The sequence below is a fragment of the Staurois parvus genome, unplaced genomic scaffold (assembly GCF_062004578.1).
Source record: "Staurois parvus isolate SC_StPar_1 unplaced genomic scaffold, SC_StPar_1.0 ptg000717l, whole genome shotgun sequence".
NCBI classification, from domain to species: domain Eukaryota; kingdom Metazoa; phylum Chordata; class Amphibia; order Anura; family Ranidae; genus Staurois; species Staurois parvus.
Genome location: NW_028318513.1, coordinates 366029 through 384314, shown reverse-complemented (window position 1 = coordinate 384314; position 18286 = coordinate 366029). Strand labels below are relative to the sequence as shown.

General features: G+C 42.5%; 1 protein-coding gene across 1 annotated transcript in view; it reads left to right on the top strand.

Moving 5' to 3' along the window:
• Window positions 1–8380: 8380 nt before the first annotated feature.
• IPO9 (importin 9) overlaps window positions 8381–18286 on the top strand; it is an 88778-nt gene continuing 78872 nt past the window's right edge. Inside the window, exons 1-2 of the mRNA XM_089653628.1 lie at window positions 8381–8706; window positions 16708–16769. Coding sequence (XP_089509754.1) covers window positions 8559–8706; window positions 16708–16769 — 210 coding nt within the window. The 5' untranslated portion in view covers window positions 8381–8558. The remainder of the gene's footprint in view (window positions 8707–16707; window positions 16770–18286) is intronic.

Below are 18286 nucleotides of genomic sequence, written 5' to 3'. Positions count from 1 at the left end.
GCACGTGACAGCACGGTTTTAGATTGGCTAGTCCTTTGGTCAGGAGTTGGTGAGAAGGGCTAGGGTCTGACGCCGCGATCGTCACACCTCCTACTGACTCCTTAACAGAAACTGGGAGCTATCACTGACAGCTCCCAGGTGGAGCACACTTTTAGCATCTAAGGGTGGAGCCGCACAGATATTTTGCCGCACTTGGGTGTTGAAGGCCAGTCAACCTACTACCACGACATATGCATGGGCCAGTCGGCAAGAGGTTAAAGAAGACTAATAATGACTGGGCTTGTGTGGGAATCTAAATAATAAATGGTTTATTCATAAGAGAGAGTAGATATCACTATCAACTCTTATATTCTACAGGGTTGTGCACGCCATGGCACCCAGATATGAGCAGTGGTGTGAAGTTCTTTTTGCTTTTCATCCAAGAAAGCTGCCATCTAAAGCCTAGTACACACTATGAGAAAATCGGATGAACGATCGTCCGATTACCCATAAATGTGTGTTTCACGATGTAACTGGCAATGGTATTAACTTGTATGAAAATTTTGGCCCAACAAAGACAATGTAGGCTAACATTCCTTCTTGAGTACGATTTCTATTTTTGTTGCCACCTTCTTCCGGGGTATTATTTGCTTCTGATCATGTATATTTTTTCTATTTGATTATTTCCATATGGTTACTGCACACATTGAATGAAAACTGGATGATGTGTTCACATATAATAAACATTTTCTAGCTTGCACCTTCCTTTTTTTTCGTCCGAACAGTTGGAATCGGCTGCAATCCAAAGACAAACAAACGAAACCAGCGCTCAAATCTTCATGCAAACTAGATGAAATTCGGAATGCCAACCGAGGAGGTGCAGCCCTTCAAAGATCGGGAAATCTGGATACTGTTAAACAAACGTAAACAAGGGCGCACTCTCATCATGCATTATTTATTGTGTAAACAAAAAGATGTATACTCACAAACCAAAGGTAAAATAAAAAGCAGAATATGTAATCCGCAATGGCAGTCCATACAATGCTGTGCCCTAATTAGGGATAAGCTGACACGTTTCGGGAGACGAACCCCCTTCTTCAGAGCTAAAACTTTTTTTGTTTACACAATAAATACGTGGTTTACCACGGTATTGCACTATGAGAGTACGCTCTTGTTTGCTTTTGTTTAACAGTTGGAATTGGCTGTTGAAAGCACTATACTAAGGAACAGATAATTGACCAATCGTTCCTTGTACAGAAATTTTCATTTGATTTTCTTATCATGTGTACGAGCCAGGGGCGGACTGACAACTCATGGGGCCCCCGGGCAATAGGGGATCATGGGGCCCCTGTGTCCTTGCCCAAACTCAAAAAAGCCTATGAAAAAGGTACCAGGGACATCTCATGGGGCCCCCTACTGACCCTGGGCCCTCGGGCAGTGCCCGAGTTTCCAAATGGTCAGTCCGCCCCTGGTACGAACCTTTAGCCTCTGAGCTGCAGTTGCCATGGTGCATCAGTTTTGATGTGAACAGTCATCAGCCATTTTTATGGCTGAAGGGCCAGATCACACTACATGCGTTTCAGTGTGCTTTTTCTCTGCATCCAAAACGCAACAAAAGTAGGTTATATGGTTGTCAATTACATAGTTCACATCAGTGCTTGCAGTTCCAGTGCGTTCTGGTTGCAGAAAAAAAAAATATATACTGCATTTTTTCTGCACAGAACTGCACTGGAACTTGGTAAAACGCATCAAAAATGCACCAACAACGCAAGGAAACGCACATGTCCCTATTTAACTTAAAGAAAAAGAGAGGGGAAATAATTAACTGGAATGCATAAAAAACGCACCAGGACGCTACAAAAAAGCATAAAAAACGCACATGTGGAAGCACATCCAGAACGCATCTGGTCTGCGGTTCTATAGTGTGAACCGGCCCTGAAAGTTTGACTAAGAGCTGACATAAGCATACTAGGATCTAAAACAGTTGTCATCAGAGACATACCTTGAATGTAACTGTTGTGGGAATCCGTAAATCAGTGGGTTTATTACCACTTTACCACAGCAAACAGAGCTCCATGACTGGAAAAGAGCTGCTCATGTAGCATTTTTTTTTGTTCAGGGCTTGTTACCACAATATCCATTGAGCTGCATTTTTTCTGCACGCCACTGCACAGGTATGGTGTGAACAGGGCACATAGAAAACAATTGTTGACTTACTGGCTGCACTACTTATCTTAATTTTGTTGCAGAGCAATAATTGCAGAAAAATCTTATGCATCTGACACGCTTTCAGGTGTGTGGGATGCCCAGATCCCTGCCGAGCACAGCTGTTGCTTCCACTGCACCATATATCACTAATACATTCTGTAATGACATTGGGGCTGGAGGATGCAACCACAGTGCCCAGAGTGGGAAAAGCATCCAACTCATCTGAAAATGTTAAATGCTGAAGATTCTTTAGAAAGCCTATCTATTCTCTGCAACATAGTGACGATCATCACCATGGATGGCAGAACAGGGAAGGATTGGTTGTTTTCTGTACTGGCTGGGCTGTTTAATTTTCTTTAGCTTGCCAGATGCTTAGCCACTTTCCTGCTGCCCTATAGTAGAAGTACTGCTACAGGGTGGCAGGGCTGCACAAAATCACGTGTGTGTGTGTGTGTGTGTGTGTATATATACATGATTTGCATGTTTAGGTAGGGGGCACACGTGCGCACACCCCCGACCCGCGCAGCTATTGGCGGCTAGGGATGTCAATCACCGGATACCGGCCAGCGATTCCCAGCCAGCACTTGACGATCGTCGGGTAAAACTAACGGAACAGACCTGTCTCTCTCCTGTTAGCATGAACATACTGTTTTGTAGCTCTGTGCACAGCAGAGAGGTACAAAGCAACATGTCTCCAAGGTAAACCACAGCACACAGTTAAACGTTTGATCACCCCAGATGTTAACCCCTGTCCTGTGTCATTAGTACAGTGTGCTTTTTATTAGCACTAATCACTGTATTAGTGCCACTGGGGATGTCAGTGGCAGTTATTCAGTTCCCACCCAGTGACAGAATGCCCACCGCAGTCCCGCTATAAGTCGCTGATCACCGCCATTACTAGTATAAAAAAAAACTCCAGTATATATACCGACATTTGTAGACACTATAACTTTCACGTAAACCAATTAATTTACACATTTTGGGATTTTTTTTAGCAAAGACATGTAGCAGAACACATTTTGGCCTAAATTTATGATGAAATTTGATTTTTTACATTTTTTAATTGAATATGTTTTATAGCAAAATTCAAAAATAGATATTTTTTCAAAATTGTCAGTATTTTTTTGGTTATAGCACAATAAATAAAAACTGCAGAGGTGATCAAATACCACCAAAAGAAAGCTCTATTTGTGGGGGGAAAAGGACATAAAGTTAATTTATGTACAGCATTGCATGACCGCGCAATTGTCAGTTAACCTCCCTAGCGGTATGATTATTTCCGATTTTTGGTGCTGAAAGCGGTACCATTATTCTGCATGGAAATATGTAGTTTTTTTATTGTAGGCTGTAATATTTAGGAATAACTCACTGAAATCTGTCCGAACAAGAGTCTATTAAACATCCCGGGTATGATAAAATTTGAAACACAAAATCATAAATTATAATTTAATAAATAATCATAAAAAATAACAATATAATAATGTTACATTTAATTCAAAAAAATAATCAAACCAAAAACACTGAAATTTGAAATATAGCGCCAAGGTCGCACATTGCTGAGCAAAGTCGCAAAATTGTTTTCAGTGTCTGATGACAAATTTCTCCACGAATCATTATCACTCAATTCTGCAAGTGGTTCTGATTTACTATCGCTGTTCTCTAGCTGGTCTAAATCTGCTTTTGACCTAAAGGGACACTTTTTGGACGCCATGGACTTTTCTAAGTTTCCAGGCAGAAAGATCATTCAAAATGCAGACAGGGGACAGGACAGAGCACTCGGGACAAAATGTATGTGAAATGGGTTGAAACAGCAATGTTTTACTATGAAAAATCGTTTTGAAAAAAATTATTTTTTTTTAATTTTCAAATTTCCCGCCGCCGCCGGCGGCGGCGCCCGTACGTCCCGACGTCACATGGACCGGAACACAGGAGACGGATGCCGGCATCTGCCAGAGGAGATGGCCGGGGACACACCGCGGGAGCAAAGGACAAGGTAAGTGCTGCAGGGACCCCCTGAGCAACGCCGCATGGTAAGCCCGAGTGTAGCTCGGGGTTACCGCTTTTGGTATAGAAATTTTACCCCGAGCTACACTCGGGAATACCGTTAGGGAGGTTAAAGTAACGCAGTGCCGTATAGCAAAAAATGGTTATTTTAACTGACAATTGCACGGTCATGCAACACTGCACCCAAATGAAATTTATGTCCTCTTTTCCCCACAAAAAGAGCTTTCTTTTGGTGGTATTTGATCACCTCTGCGGTTTTTACTTTTTGTGCTATAAACAAAAAAAGACCAACAATTTTGAAAAAAAACCTAGTATTTTTTATTTTCTGCTATAAAACATATCCAATAAAAATTTTTTAATCTAATTTCTTCATAAATTTAGACCAAAATGTATTCTGCTACATATTTTTGGTAAAAAAATCCAAATAATTATATATTGATTAGTTTGCGCAAATGTTATAGAGTCTACAAACTATGGTACATATACTGGAATTTTTTTTTTTTGATAGTAATTGTGACAATCAGCGACTTATAATGGGACTGTGATATTGCACAGGGGCGGACTGACCATTTGGAAACTCAGACACTGCCCGAGGGCCCGGGGTCAGTAGGGGGCCCCATGAGATGCCCCTTGTACCCTTTTCACAGGCTTTTTTGAGTTTGGGCAAGGACACAGGGGCCCCATGATTCCCTATTGCCCGGGGGCCCCATGAGTTGTCAGTCCGCCCCTGATATTGCAGCGAACGTTTTGCACTAACCGACAATTTGTGGGAACCAGTGACGCTAACACAGTGAAGTGATTAAAAGAGTGCTAGTGTAGTTGGTATAAACATTGCTGCGGGCCAGCCAAAACGCGTGCGCTAGATGCAAGTGCAAGAAAAGAGTGATGTGAAACTCTATGGGACCCCAAACCCTTAGTGTTTTTCTGGCACCCCTGGGCCACCACCCCAGGGGGCAAATCACTAGGAGCCTCTTGTGCCTCACAGCCCCTGACCAGACAAATGCAGTTACCTTACCAAAAAGGCATTAGAACAGAGGGAGTGCCAGCCTGTGGGTAGGTGTAGTGTGGTGCGGTGGCAGTGAGCACACTGAGTCCGGTTGCAATTAACAAAACTTGTATTAGCCACTTGCCCTCCAGAGGATTTACCCCCCTTCCTGACCAGGTCATTTTTTTGTGTTAAGGTGCTGTGTTACTTCAATGGACAACTGCGCGGTCAAGCAACGCTGCACCCAAATTAAATTTACGTCCTTGTTTTTCCACCAATAGAGCTTTCTTTCAGTGTTATTTGATCACCTGTGCGGTTTTTATTTTTTGTGCTATAAAAAAAAAGACTGGCAATTTTGAGAAAAAAAATATTTTTTGCTTTTTGCTATTAAACATGCCTAGTATAAAAAATGTAAAAAATCTAATTTCGTCATAAATTTAGGGCAAAATATATTCTGTTACATGTCTTTGCTAAAAAAAATCCCAATACGTGTAAATTAATTGGTTTACATGAAAGCTATAGCGTATAGTATAGATACTGAGTTTTTGTTTTTTTATTTTTACTAGTAGTGGCCGCGATATTTGACGTATAAACGCGGCGGACATTCTGACACTTGGGGGAACTGACACTGACATCCCCAGTGACACCAATACAGTGATCAGTGCTAATGAAAAGCACTGAGACTGTACTAATGGCACTGGGCAGGAAGGGGTTAACGTGGGGCGATCAAGGGGTTGACGGTGTGCCGTTTTACTATGTGTGCTGTGTTAGTGCTTCACTGTAAGCACACTGCTTTGCATGGCAGTGTGCAGGAGCTGACATATGTGATTTTGCACACAGCTGCCGACCTGTAGCAGTATAACTGCTATGGGGCGGCGCTAAAGTGGTTAAAGGAAAGGCTCAATTATACAGACAGCCCAGCAGGACAAAACCATGCTGGAAGCCACTCACAGTTCCGTGAAACTTGGGAATGCAGTAGGTTCAAATGCACTAACAGTGTCTGTCTCAGAGGGTTGAGTACAGCCTGGAAGGTCTGGTCTCAAAGGGGGGGTCCCAATGCAGAATGGTGTGTCCCTATTCATCTGGAACCTCTCCCTGCTCTTTTCCTACACTACCCACTTTGCAAAAACATAGGGGCAGGCACTTAAAAAGCCTCTGCTGACCCAAGATGGCCTCCAGGATCTTCTGAATGCTGTGTAGCCAACCTGAAGCACTGCCTCAAGGGACCAGGAAACCATAGAGAAACCAGGTTTCTCCTGACTTCTTCTCCAGCTGTTGCACGACTCTGGTCAAGCGCCACCCACAGTGGAGAAAGTAGACTGCACCTGCCTACAACCGGGGACAATACTACTCAACCAGGCCAAATTCATCACGGGAGGAAGAGATCCCATCCCAGTATCCAACTTGATACATCAAAAATTACTGACCAGTGCCACCAGTCAAAGGGACACCAGTGTTCTGTCCCCAAAAACTGATATCACACTTGATTTTAGCCAAAAGGCAATGTTTACCTATGAGGTAAGCATACCCCCTATGAATAGGTGCGGTTGCACGAAATGCATCAGAGAGGAGCTACAGTGCAGAGACGTCTTGCCGCCGGCACCACGTGGGTCCCGGCGGCCATCTTGGATACCATATACGGTCAGTAGCTGTTATTTCTTGTTCTGCTGAATAAATTCATCATATTGGAAGCAACATTACGCTATTGGGCCTCCTTTTTTTCTGGGGCTCCCTGGGAGCCTCTCACTACCCACATACTATTAAACCAGAGCCATAGCTGAGCAGGCAGAGGACAACAGAAAACCTGACCATATCCTGGAGGGAATTCCTGAGTTAACCTTAAGAGGGGTATCTCTTACATGCGCATACTGATTGAGCATTTGGTGAGTGCGCAATCTTTTATCAGTTTGGACACCATCACCCTCTTATCATACTGCTGGAATCCCTTTTGATTTTCCAATCACCTAACCCACTGGACTATATTTTCACACTTATCACTTGGTCAGTCACAGCAGAGTGACACTAATGATATTTATATATGTGGACTATATATAAATTTTTTGGCACTTTATATGCACTTATATATGTTATGCGTGATAATTGAACACACTAAGTCACGTTTATATCTATACATTTTTCTGAAGCACTTTATTATACTCTTATCATATATCTCCTAGATTGTAAGCTCAAAAGAGTAGGGCCCTCGATCCCCTCATGTTTTGCATTGTATTGGTATTGTTCTGTCCCCCTTTGTAATGTGCAGCGCTGAGCGAACCATTGGCGCTTTATAAATACTGTATAATAATAATAATTTATGTTATATACGTGATTTGTGATATTTTAAGCGCTGCACCTTCCGTTTACATGATTTCCTGAAGGTTTTTTTGTGATACCTTTTGGTGTTCAGCGGCTGTAGTGACCTTTGAGCGCTCACTTACCTATTACGTGCAATGCATTGCTACTGACTTTTATGGGCTTCACAATGCAATAAAGTGAATGAGCTTAAAGCGGAGCTCCAATCAAAATGTAAAAAAACAAAAGTCAGCAGCTACAAAAATTGTAACTTCTGACTTTTAAAAAAACGATATTAGCCTGTCCCGCAATCCAGTGGTATCCACACCGCAGCCGGTTTCACTGGACGTACTCGGTCATTGACGCTGACATTCGAATTGTGGCTTCACAGCCGGGAGCCCAGTGCACTGCACTTTGTGAATGGTGCCGCAGTCTTCTGTGAGTTGGGAGGACAACATTCGCCTCAGGGAGCATGTACCTGTAAAAATTGGGTACCTGCTACCCAAAGGCGTCAATCCTTAATGGAGAGTGGGGGAGGAGGCCTTTAAGTGGAACTTCCCCTTTCGTGTGGGGCTCCGCTGTAAAGACGTGATACAAATGGAATATTATTGTTTCATTACTCTACCAGAATTTTTGTCATGACATTGACCCTTCTATATAGAAGTTAGGTATCATTCTATAGCTATGAGGGTGGACAAAGAAGCGTCTGAACGTTCTCCTCAGAGGAGCCAGGCCGGTCTATTACCCCACAGACCAAGGAAGGGCAAACCACGTGACCCCACACTCGCATGTTCCCCAAGTTCCGCCAGCAACCTGTCGCTGAGGAACTACAAGTTTCATGCTGTCAGCTCGTCACTGCATTGTTGTGAGGGTGGTCGCCATGAGCCCAGGACAAAGCCAGCCATACGTGTGCCCATGAGACCATTTCACCCATGACCCTAGCCTTGAACGTGCGTGTATCCGCCTCTTGTCCCCGGCGTGATCCCTCCCTCTCTCCCTTCGTGTGAAGCTTGGCGGGCGGCGTTGGCGCGCTAGGCTTTGCGGTGTGTCGGCTCTGTCTCGCAGCCTTTACCTCGTTGTTCCCGGTGTCATGGCGCAGAGCACCGCCGGCCCTCTCCCTACCGTTCAGGCAGGCCTAAGGGAGGCCCTGCTGGAGACGCTGAGCGGTATTCTGTCCCCGGGACATGAGGTGCGGGCAGCGGCGGAGGAGCAGCTGAAAGTGCTAGAAGTGACAGAGGGTGAGTGCGGTCCTCGGGTGACGAATGAATGGGATGATGGCAGCCAGGGCTGAATGCGCTCATTATGGGCTCATAGGGTGCCTGGATGGTGCACTACAATCACCACAACTTCCCATACAGGATGTGCACCGGTCCCACAGGGAATAGGAACTGTGGCCATCATAGGGCTGGGCTACACCGATGATCGCTCCTTCTTGAATTATTTCTAAATAAATGACTGTATTAACGAAGGTGCAGGTTTTCCAAAGAATGTTATAAAAGACTTTCCCCCTGTAAAGCTGGCCATACATTACAATCTGATTCTATGATAGTACTGCACTATGGAAGTTAGGAAGCTTGGATTATACACCCCTTGAGGGTTAGGGACTGATGTGAATGTACAATATATATGTAAAGTGCTGCGCAAATTGACAGCGCTATATAAGTACCTGAAATAAATAAATGAGCGTCAGCATATAGGAAAAGACCTTGACGGCCAGTTCACACTACATGCATTTCAGTTGCTTTTTATTCTGCATCCAGAACGCACAGAAAGTAGGTTATATGGTTGTCAGTGTCCGTTCACATCAGTGCTTGCAGTTCCAGTGCGTTCTGGTTGCAGAAAAAAAGTAGAACATGCTGCATTTTTGATGCACTGGAATGTGGTAAAACGCACCAGATATGCGCTGGAAAATACATGTCCCTATTTAAACAAAAAGACGGGAAAAATGAACTGGAATGCATTAAAAACGCTCCGGAATGTTTAAAAAAACGTGCATTCAGAAACGCATCTGGACTGCATTTCTATAGTGTGAACCGAACCCGAGAGCTGATTCACACGTGCGGTGCGGATTGAAGCTCAAGTTTCACAGCTAATTGATACAGTAGTTGTTCATATCAGGTTCAGGACAGGATTAGGTCAGGATTTTATCTAGTGGCGCACCGAAATAAAAATTCTGGTAGCGAAATTGGAAATTCAGGATGTACTTGGCCAAAAACCGAAATGGACAGTTTTTAAAAATTAATATATTTTTCAAAGGCAATTTTTTTGGAAAAAAATACACTTTAATAATGGAAAAAACCAAAACACAATATATACCCCCAATTTTTTTTGTAAAATATGAAAGATGTTACGCCAAGTAAATAGATACCCAACATGTCATGCTTTAAAATTGCGCATGCTCTTGGAATGGCGTCAAACTACGGTGCTTAAAAATCTCCATAGGTGACGCTTTAAAATTTTCTACAGGTTACAGTGTAAAGTTGCAGGGGAGGTCTAGTGCGAGAAATATTGCTCTTGCTCTGACGTTCGTGGCGATACCTCACGTGTGGTTTGAACACCGTTTACATATGTGGTCTCCCTATACGTTCACCACTATGTGCGAGGACAGGGGCACTTAAAACTTTTATGTAATTTTTTTTTTCACACTGTCCCTTTAAAAAAGAAGGTTTAATCACTTTTTTTCCTATCACAAGGAATGCATGCATCCCTTGTGATAGAAATAATTAGTGACAGGTCCTCTTTATCTCTCCTCTACAATGTAAAGCATTAGATCAAAAAAAGCAATGATCTAGTGCTTTAAAAACAAAAAGGGCCTTGTTTATAAGGCGTTGGAGCCGAAAGTGACATCACTCCGGTCTTCCAAGGGCATAGAGATGAGTGGAGGCCATCTTTCCTTCACTTAGCTCTATGCTCAGCGTCGGGATCATTCGGTGGTTTCTCAGGTAAGGCTGAGAACTACCAAGTGGTGGCAGGAGCAGTGAGGGGGCAGGGTTATTTTCATATCGGCCAATGGCTGATAGGGGTGGTTTTGGCCACCGAAATTTCGTTGCATCCCTAATTTTATCCTGTTCACACATATGCGGTTTAGAAACCGTTCCCATAGAAGTCAATAGCCTGTAATCCACACCTGAACCTGAAGGCACTGCTCAGAAATCATACAGGACTCTTTTTCAAACCGCACTGAATCCGCACCGCCAGTGCAACAGACATACAGTGGATATAAAAAGTCTATACACCCCTGTTAAAATGTCAGGTTTCTGTGATGTAAAAAAAATGAGACAAATCATTTCAGAACTTTTTCCACCTTTAATGTGACCTATAAACTGTACAACTCAGTTGAAGAACAAACTGAAATCTTTAAGGTGGAAGGATGAAAAAATAAAAAAATAAAATAATTAGGGTTGCATAAGTGTGCACACCCTTAAACTAATACTTTGTTGAAGCACCTTTTTGATTTTATTCCAGCACTCAGTCTTTTTGGGTATGAGTCTATCAGCATGGGACATCTTGACTTGGCAATATTTGCCCACTCTTCCTTGCAAAAACACTCCAAATCTGTCAGATTGCAAGGGCATCTCCTGTGCACAGCCCTCTTCAGATCACCTCACAGATTTTGGATCGGATTCAGGTCTGGTTTCTGCCTGGGCCTTTCTGAAACTTGAATCTTCTTGTGAAGCCATTGCTTTGTTGATTTGGATGTACGGTATGTTTTGGGCTGTCATGCTGAAAGATGCAGTTCCTCTTCGTGGTCCGCTTTCTAGCAGAAGCCTGATGGTTTTGTGTCAATATTGACTGGTATTTGGAACTGTTCATAATTCCCTCTACCTTGACTAAGGTTCCAGTTGAAGAAAACCAGCCCCAAAGCATGATGCTGCCACCACCATGCTTCACGGTGGGTATGATGATCTTTTGATGATTGGCAGTGTTATTTTGTGCCAAACATCTTTTGGAATTATGGCCAAAATGTCCAACCTTGGTTTCATTAGACCATAACTCTTTTTCCACATGGTTTTGGGAGATTTCAGATTTTTTTTGCAAAATTTAGCCAGGCTTGGATGTTTTTCTTTGTAAGAAAAGGCTTCCATCTTGCCACTCTACCCCATAGCCCAGACATATGAAGAATTGTCACATGTACCACACAGCCAGTACTTGCAAGATATTCCTGCAGCTCCTTTAATGTTGCTGTAGGCCTCTTTGCAGCCCCCCAGACCAGTTTTCTTCTCATCTTTTCATCCATTTTTGAGGGACATCCAGTTCTTGGTAATGTCACTGTTGCGCCATATTTTCACCACTTGATAATGACTGTCTTCACTGTGTTCCATGGTATATCTAATGCCTTGGAAATTCTTTTGTACCCTTCTCCTGAATTATACCTTTTAACAATGAGATCCCTCTGATGCTTTGGAAGCTCTCTGCAGACCATGGCTTTTGCTGTAGGATGCGACTAAGAAAAAGTATTTTGGTTTTTTTTTTACATCCCTCCACCTAAAAAGATTTCAGTTTGCTGTTCAACTGAGTTATACAATTAATAGGTCACATTAAAGATGGAATAAGTTCTGAAATGATTTATCTTTGTCTCATTTTTTTACATCACAGAAACTTGACATTTTAACAGGGTGTGTAGACTTTTTATATCCACTGTATGTGAACAGGCACCATAGGAAGCCATGCTTTTTCACATCATGCAGATTGGATGCGGTCCAAACTGCATCCAATCTGCTTACATGTGAACCAGCACTGAAGGATGAGCACAGGCGTAATCAGATCCTAGTGTGAACCCACCAGGAAGCCGTCAGCGTACCAGGTCAATTAACTGCAGCTAGGGAATTCCCTGAAGTCATACATATACAAGAGGCATATATGCATGCTGCAGATAATTGGCCCAGAACAATGACAGCTTCCTAGTGAGCTCAGTCACAAGGGTTCAGACTGGGATCCAAACACGCCCAAGCTTATCTCCACATGCCGCAGCAAACATGCCAAGTTTGATAGGCGACACCACCTGTCAAACGTATTCATTGGGAACTTTGACAGGTCAGTGGAGCAGCGCTGCAACTGCAAGTCAAACCTTTGGGCAGTAGTTGCAACACAACGGGGTTGATTTACTACCTGGAAAGTGCAAAATCTGGTACAGATATGCATGGCAGCCAATCAGCTTCTAACTTCAGCTTGTTCAGTTAAGCTTTGACAATAAAACCTGGAAGCTGATTGGTTTCTACTCAGAACTGCACCAGATTTTGCACTCTTCAATTTTAGTAAAAGTTTCTATAACAAATTTCCCCATTTGGCTGGGGAAAAAAAACAGCCAGAAAAAAACAAGCATTTCAGAGGTGACAGGCTCTTTTCCTAAACACCTAGAAGCCACTGATCCGCTGATCAAAGTGATCCACTGCCAATAATTTTTTAGGCTGCATTCACACTTGGGCGATTTGTAGCTGGAAGCTTGAAACTCCAAAAATGTTCAAACTTTAAAAAAAAAAAAATCAATTGTTCTCTAGGGTGCCTGTTCACACTTCATCACACGAACAGGCACCAGAGAGAACGATTGATTTTTTTTCTTTTTAAGTTTGAGTGTTTTCCAGCTTTAAGCTGCAAGTTGCTCAAGTGTGAATGCAGACTTATGCAGGCCATAGATGGGTCGAAAACCGGCCGTTTTAAAAAAAAAACAAAACAAAAAACGAAAAATCGGTCGTTCAATAGGCCGACGTTACCACCAACAGTAAAAAAGAATCGGCCAATTTTTGTCCCGTCTACGGCCGGCATTTAATTCTGTCCCTTTAGAGAGCTCCGCTATTATATTTGACATGAAAAAGTATTGCGGTTGCAACATTGTATCTATTTGTATCCATTTTGGATACAGATGGTTTTATTCGGATACAAATAGATACATTGTTGCAACCGCAATGCTTTTTCATGTCAAATATAATAGCGGACTGGAATTCTTCTTCTACTCCTCCCTCCCCCCTCCTATATTTTTCCAACTTTACCGATAAAAAAAAAATGTGCCAAAATCCAGAAAAATGGCCGACCAATTAACCCAATAACGGTGTGAAAATCGGCGGTTTTTTTTTTTCGACCCATCTATGGCCTGCATTAAGAGGTTGATAGAAACTACCACCAGCCTGAAAGAGGCCTAATTAGGAATGCACGATACCAGTTTTTGAAGACTGAGTACAAATACTTTTTCTTAAGTACTTGCTGATACCAATTTTTAGAGTCATGTGACAGTTTTTTTTAGACTAATGAAAAATTATTACCAACTCAAAAGACATTGCCATGGTGATGCAGTGGTATCCCAGCAGTGTATGAATTTATATATTTATTTACAAGTTAAATTTAATTGTTTTTAGTTTTTTTAAGAGATGTATTGCCAGTTTAAAAAAAGACACATAGGTAGTGTAAGGGCATACCCAATTGGATATACAGTGAACTAAATGTTATTGTAGCGTTTTTGCATTACATAGTTAATAAATCAGATTGAAATGTGTGTGACCAGCTTGCATCAGTTTTTGAAGCATCAGGGTACAAAACATTCATTATGTAGAGGCTAAAGTTTTACTGACCCTAATAAGGCTTACCCTAGTATGTGTCCACACAAGACTTTGGCTATTTTAGATACAAGTCCACAGAGCAGGGGTGGCCAATTAATTTTTCCAAAGGGCAAAATGATTAACTGGGAATTTTGTGGAGAGTTGAACTGCCTATCAAATGCCCTCTAAAAAGCACTGTAACTGAAAGGAGAGAGCCAGAGATTGGTGCAGTGGGGATTTCTGCAGATCCTGCCCTGGAGTGAAGAACAAGTGCATGGTTCCAGGGGTTTGGGGCAGCGTGTAGACACTAACATGAGGGTTACCACCTCATCCCTTTAAAACCGAACATATTTATTACACAGGTTCTGTGGCTGAATAAGTAGGTAATTAAATTCACTTAGTGCCCTAAAATAGCCTCAGTACCTGTGTAATTAAAATGTTCAGTTTTAAAGGGATGAGGTGGCAATCCTAACTAACAAAGGAAGAATTTGGCAGAGTAACAAAGTAGCAGAAGAGCGTTGGGACATCTAGGCAATGCTCTCCTGCCAGAACCAAGTCACCCCACTGTACTGATCAGGTCCTAAGGCTCTCTCCTTTCAATTCTTGCAGCGGTCTACATGGACATCTGTCAGTATACCTCCCTGAGCATGATGGAGGAAGCTGACAGGCTCAGAGAGGCATATTGACAGTGGAGGCATCGAGGGCCGGATAGTTGAAGCCAAAGAGCCAGATGTGGCCCTGGGACCACAATTTGCCCAGGTCTGCAATAGAGGATAGTGTTTTTTACTGTCTATATCATCTTTGAAAGCAAATGTAATCAGCCCCAGGGTTAAAGCGTTACTAAGGCTACTTTCACACTGAGGAGTTTTGGAAGCATTTTTGCGGTTAAAAAACAAAACAAAAAAAGAGCTGGAAAAGCTGAACAAGAATGCTTCCCTGTGTATGTGAATGTATATCTATGTATGTTTTCACACTGAGGTGTTGCGGTGTGGTGTAAAAACTCCTGCAGCATCTTTGGGGCATGTTTGGTGAGTTACAAAAAAAAAAACGTCCCCAAAATGTCTTTCCATTGATATCAATGGAAAATGCCTGAAAAGCGCCTCAAAAACACCTTTGGTGCAGTTTTTAAGTCACGCATCCTTTAAAAAATGCTCAGCGCAGTAAAACACCTATGCATTTTTGCTGTTTTTTTATGGCGGATCAGTATGAAAGTAGCCTTAAGGCTTAAAGCGGAGCTCCACCCAAAAGGGGAAGTTCCGCTTTAAGGACTGCTCCCCCGCTCCCCATTAAGGATTGGCACCTTTGGGGAGCGGGGGGTACCTGAATTTGACAGGTACCAGGTACCCGCTCCCGATCCGATTGCCTAGGCGTTTGGAAACGGAAGGTGTACTCTCTCCCTCACTGTAGTCTTGTGGGACACGTGACAGGTCCCAGAAGACTACAGGACTATTCATGAAGTGCAGCGCTACTCGCGCATGCGCAGTGGGTGCCTGGCTGTGAAGCCGCAAGCTATTACAGCTGGGTGCCCACAGTGAAGATGCCGGCCTCCTGGGGGCACACCACGGGACCGAGGGACAGGTAAGTGGCTGTTTTTTAAAAGTCAGCAGCTACAGTTTTTGTAGCTGCTGACTTTTATTTTTTGATAGGTCAAGTGGTACTCTGTTTTAATTTTTTTTTTTTTCCTAAAAAAAAACCCAAACATGTCTATACTTGCTGTGTGTAGTGGTTTTGCACAGAGCAGCCCAGATCTTCCTCTTCTTGGGTCCCCTGCAGGCTCTCCAGGCTCCTCCCTCCAAGAAGCTTGCTATGGAGCACCCGCTGTGCTGTGTGTCCATTCACACACGGACTTGTGGCTTGGCCCTGCCTCTTCTCTCTTCTCATTGGCTCACTGATATGATTGACAGCCAATGAGGAGAGGGAGTCCTGGAATAGCCAAGACTCCAATGCACATGGCTGGATCGAGTTTGGGCTTAGGTGAGTGTTAGGGGTGGCTGGGGGCCCTGCTGCACAGAGAAGGTTTTTTTACCTTCATGCATAGAATGAAGGTAATAAACCTTGAGATTTTACAATCACTTTAATAGAGCTCCATACCCCCTGCCTAAATGATAAAGTAAGCTTACAGCAAAAGTACTTTAGCACAATCATAGGGGATGTGAACATTAAGGTGGTATTAAAGTTTAAAATTAAAAAAAAAAACCCTGACAGGCAGGGTTTTTATGGCAGAAGAGTCTCCTTCAACCTCTTCTGCTATAAATGCTTCCTCCTACTTGTTAGCGGTGATGTACACTGAGCTGTGCATGTGCAGCTCAGAATACATTCTGGCACTCGCTCTACAATGTGACTTGTGTGCTTGTGCAGGAGTGACGTTAATGCATCCTGATCATTCAAGCTGCTGAACAGAGCGAATCCGGAAGGAAGACCAGGTGAAGATGGAAGTGCCCCCGCACTGACAGCGTAGTGCTGGAGGACTTCCTTTGTAGTATGCTTGTATACTGGCACATTATGTCATAAATCTGCAGTGGGCTCAGATTAAAAAAAAAATTACTAGTTCACTACCTCTTTAATTTTTTTGTCATATTGAGGCTATATGCTCACACACTCAGAATCTTTTGTCAAGTGTAGTCAAGTGTAATTGAATTTAAATCTGTAGGTACATAATGCTGCCATGACGTGGTTAGTGTTTGCTCACTGTTTTCTCTCTCTTATCAGAGTTCGGGGTACATTTGGCTGAGCTGACAGTTGACCCACAAGGTGCCCTGGCCATTAGACAGGTAAACCGGTGAATGCGAATTCATCTTAGTTTACAAACTTTCTGTGACTCTATTGCTCTTAAAGTGAATGTCCTGCCAAAATGTTTTTCTTAGTTTCAGACACAGTGCGGCAGGGTTGTTGTAAGCCCTGTGGGTTTTATTGCTATTCAGGGGAGAAACTGTGTTTTTTTTCAGGCAAGTAGGGAAACTGCAACACAGACAGAAATGAAAACATGGTTTTAGCGGATCAGACTGGACCACCTGTTACATTTTTTTTTCTTTGCCTGTGTATCTTTTGTTGATGTTTCTTCATATACTGCCCAGTGAAAGTTCACTGAGACAGAAAGTAAAGAAAATGTCTCTAATAGGCCCCAGACAGCAATAAAATCCCGATATTCTAAATTTTCCCCAACTATGCAGAAAAAAACTTTTTTGGTTTGCCATACACTTGGATGTAGATTGGTGACTGGATGTAGTTGAACCAAGCTGCAAGTTAACATGGCCAGCCACCATGTTAATACACACTGTTGTGATGTGGAAAATTTATACCACAGGTGGCGCTTTGTAGGCAGTATTGCTTGACAACCGTGACCCACTCAAATGAATGGGGCCGCAGCAAACAATAGAAAATCCCCCTATGGCTAAAAAAAAAAGGCATTCCGGAGGCAGCAGTGTCTCTTACATAATGCTGGGCAGCCTCTGCATGAAAAGCAATCTACAACTGATCTCTTTTCAGAGTGGTGGCAGGTAGTGCTACTAATGTAAATAAACCCATGATGTGTGTATTGGGGGGTAGTGGTTGTCATTGTTTTGAAATACAGTAAGGAGAAATGCCACGGATGTAATTTATATGTTTTATTTTGTCATTATGTACAGTATGATGCCCAGTCCATCTCTTTAAAGTAAACTAGATTTTGTTTTGTCAAATCAAATGTTTAAATGTGCACCAGTTGAGCTCGAGTCATTTTAACTTTTCAACTGTAGGCTCCTCTTTTATGGGGGGGGCATTCAAACAGAGTTTTCTATTAGTGGTATTGTCTTTAGAGATTTAGTTTTTTTTTTATGATTAACTTTTTTATTACGGTTATGTCTTCCCAAAATAATGTTTGCAAGCAAAAATCAATTACTATAGTAGGAGACCAGCCTCATTTTCGACAATAAAGTGGAACAAAGAAATTAACTGAATAGGATCAAAGGCTTAAATTGCACATCACAGATTAATTTCACTTTACATAATACAGACAAAATTAAATCAAATAAAACAAACTGCTGCCCCTAGAAAAATAGAAAATTTTGTAATGCAGTGCAGCACAAGGAGGAACATCCCTGAGCTCCAAGCTCACAATAATATAGCAGTCCCCTAGAGCAGTGGTTCTCAACCTTAGTGAGACCAGGGCTTGGTAACTTCTTCCAAATCCCTCCATGCTCCAACAGTAAAGGCCCAATAACTTGTTTTCAGATGCATAATTCACATGCATTAGTGCATGTCATGACTTATTAAAATGGATTGTGTTAACATGGATTACGTGCCTAAAATC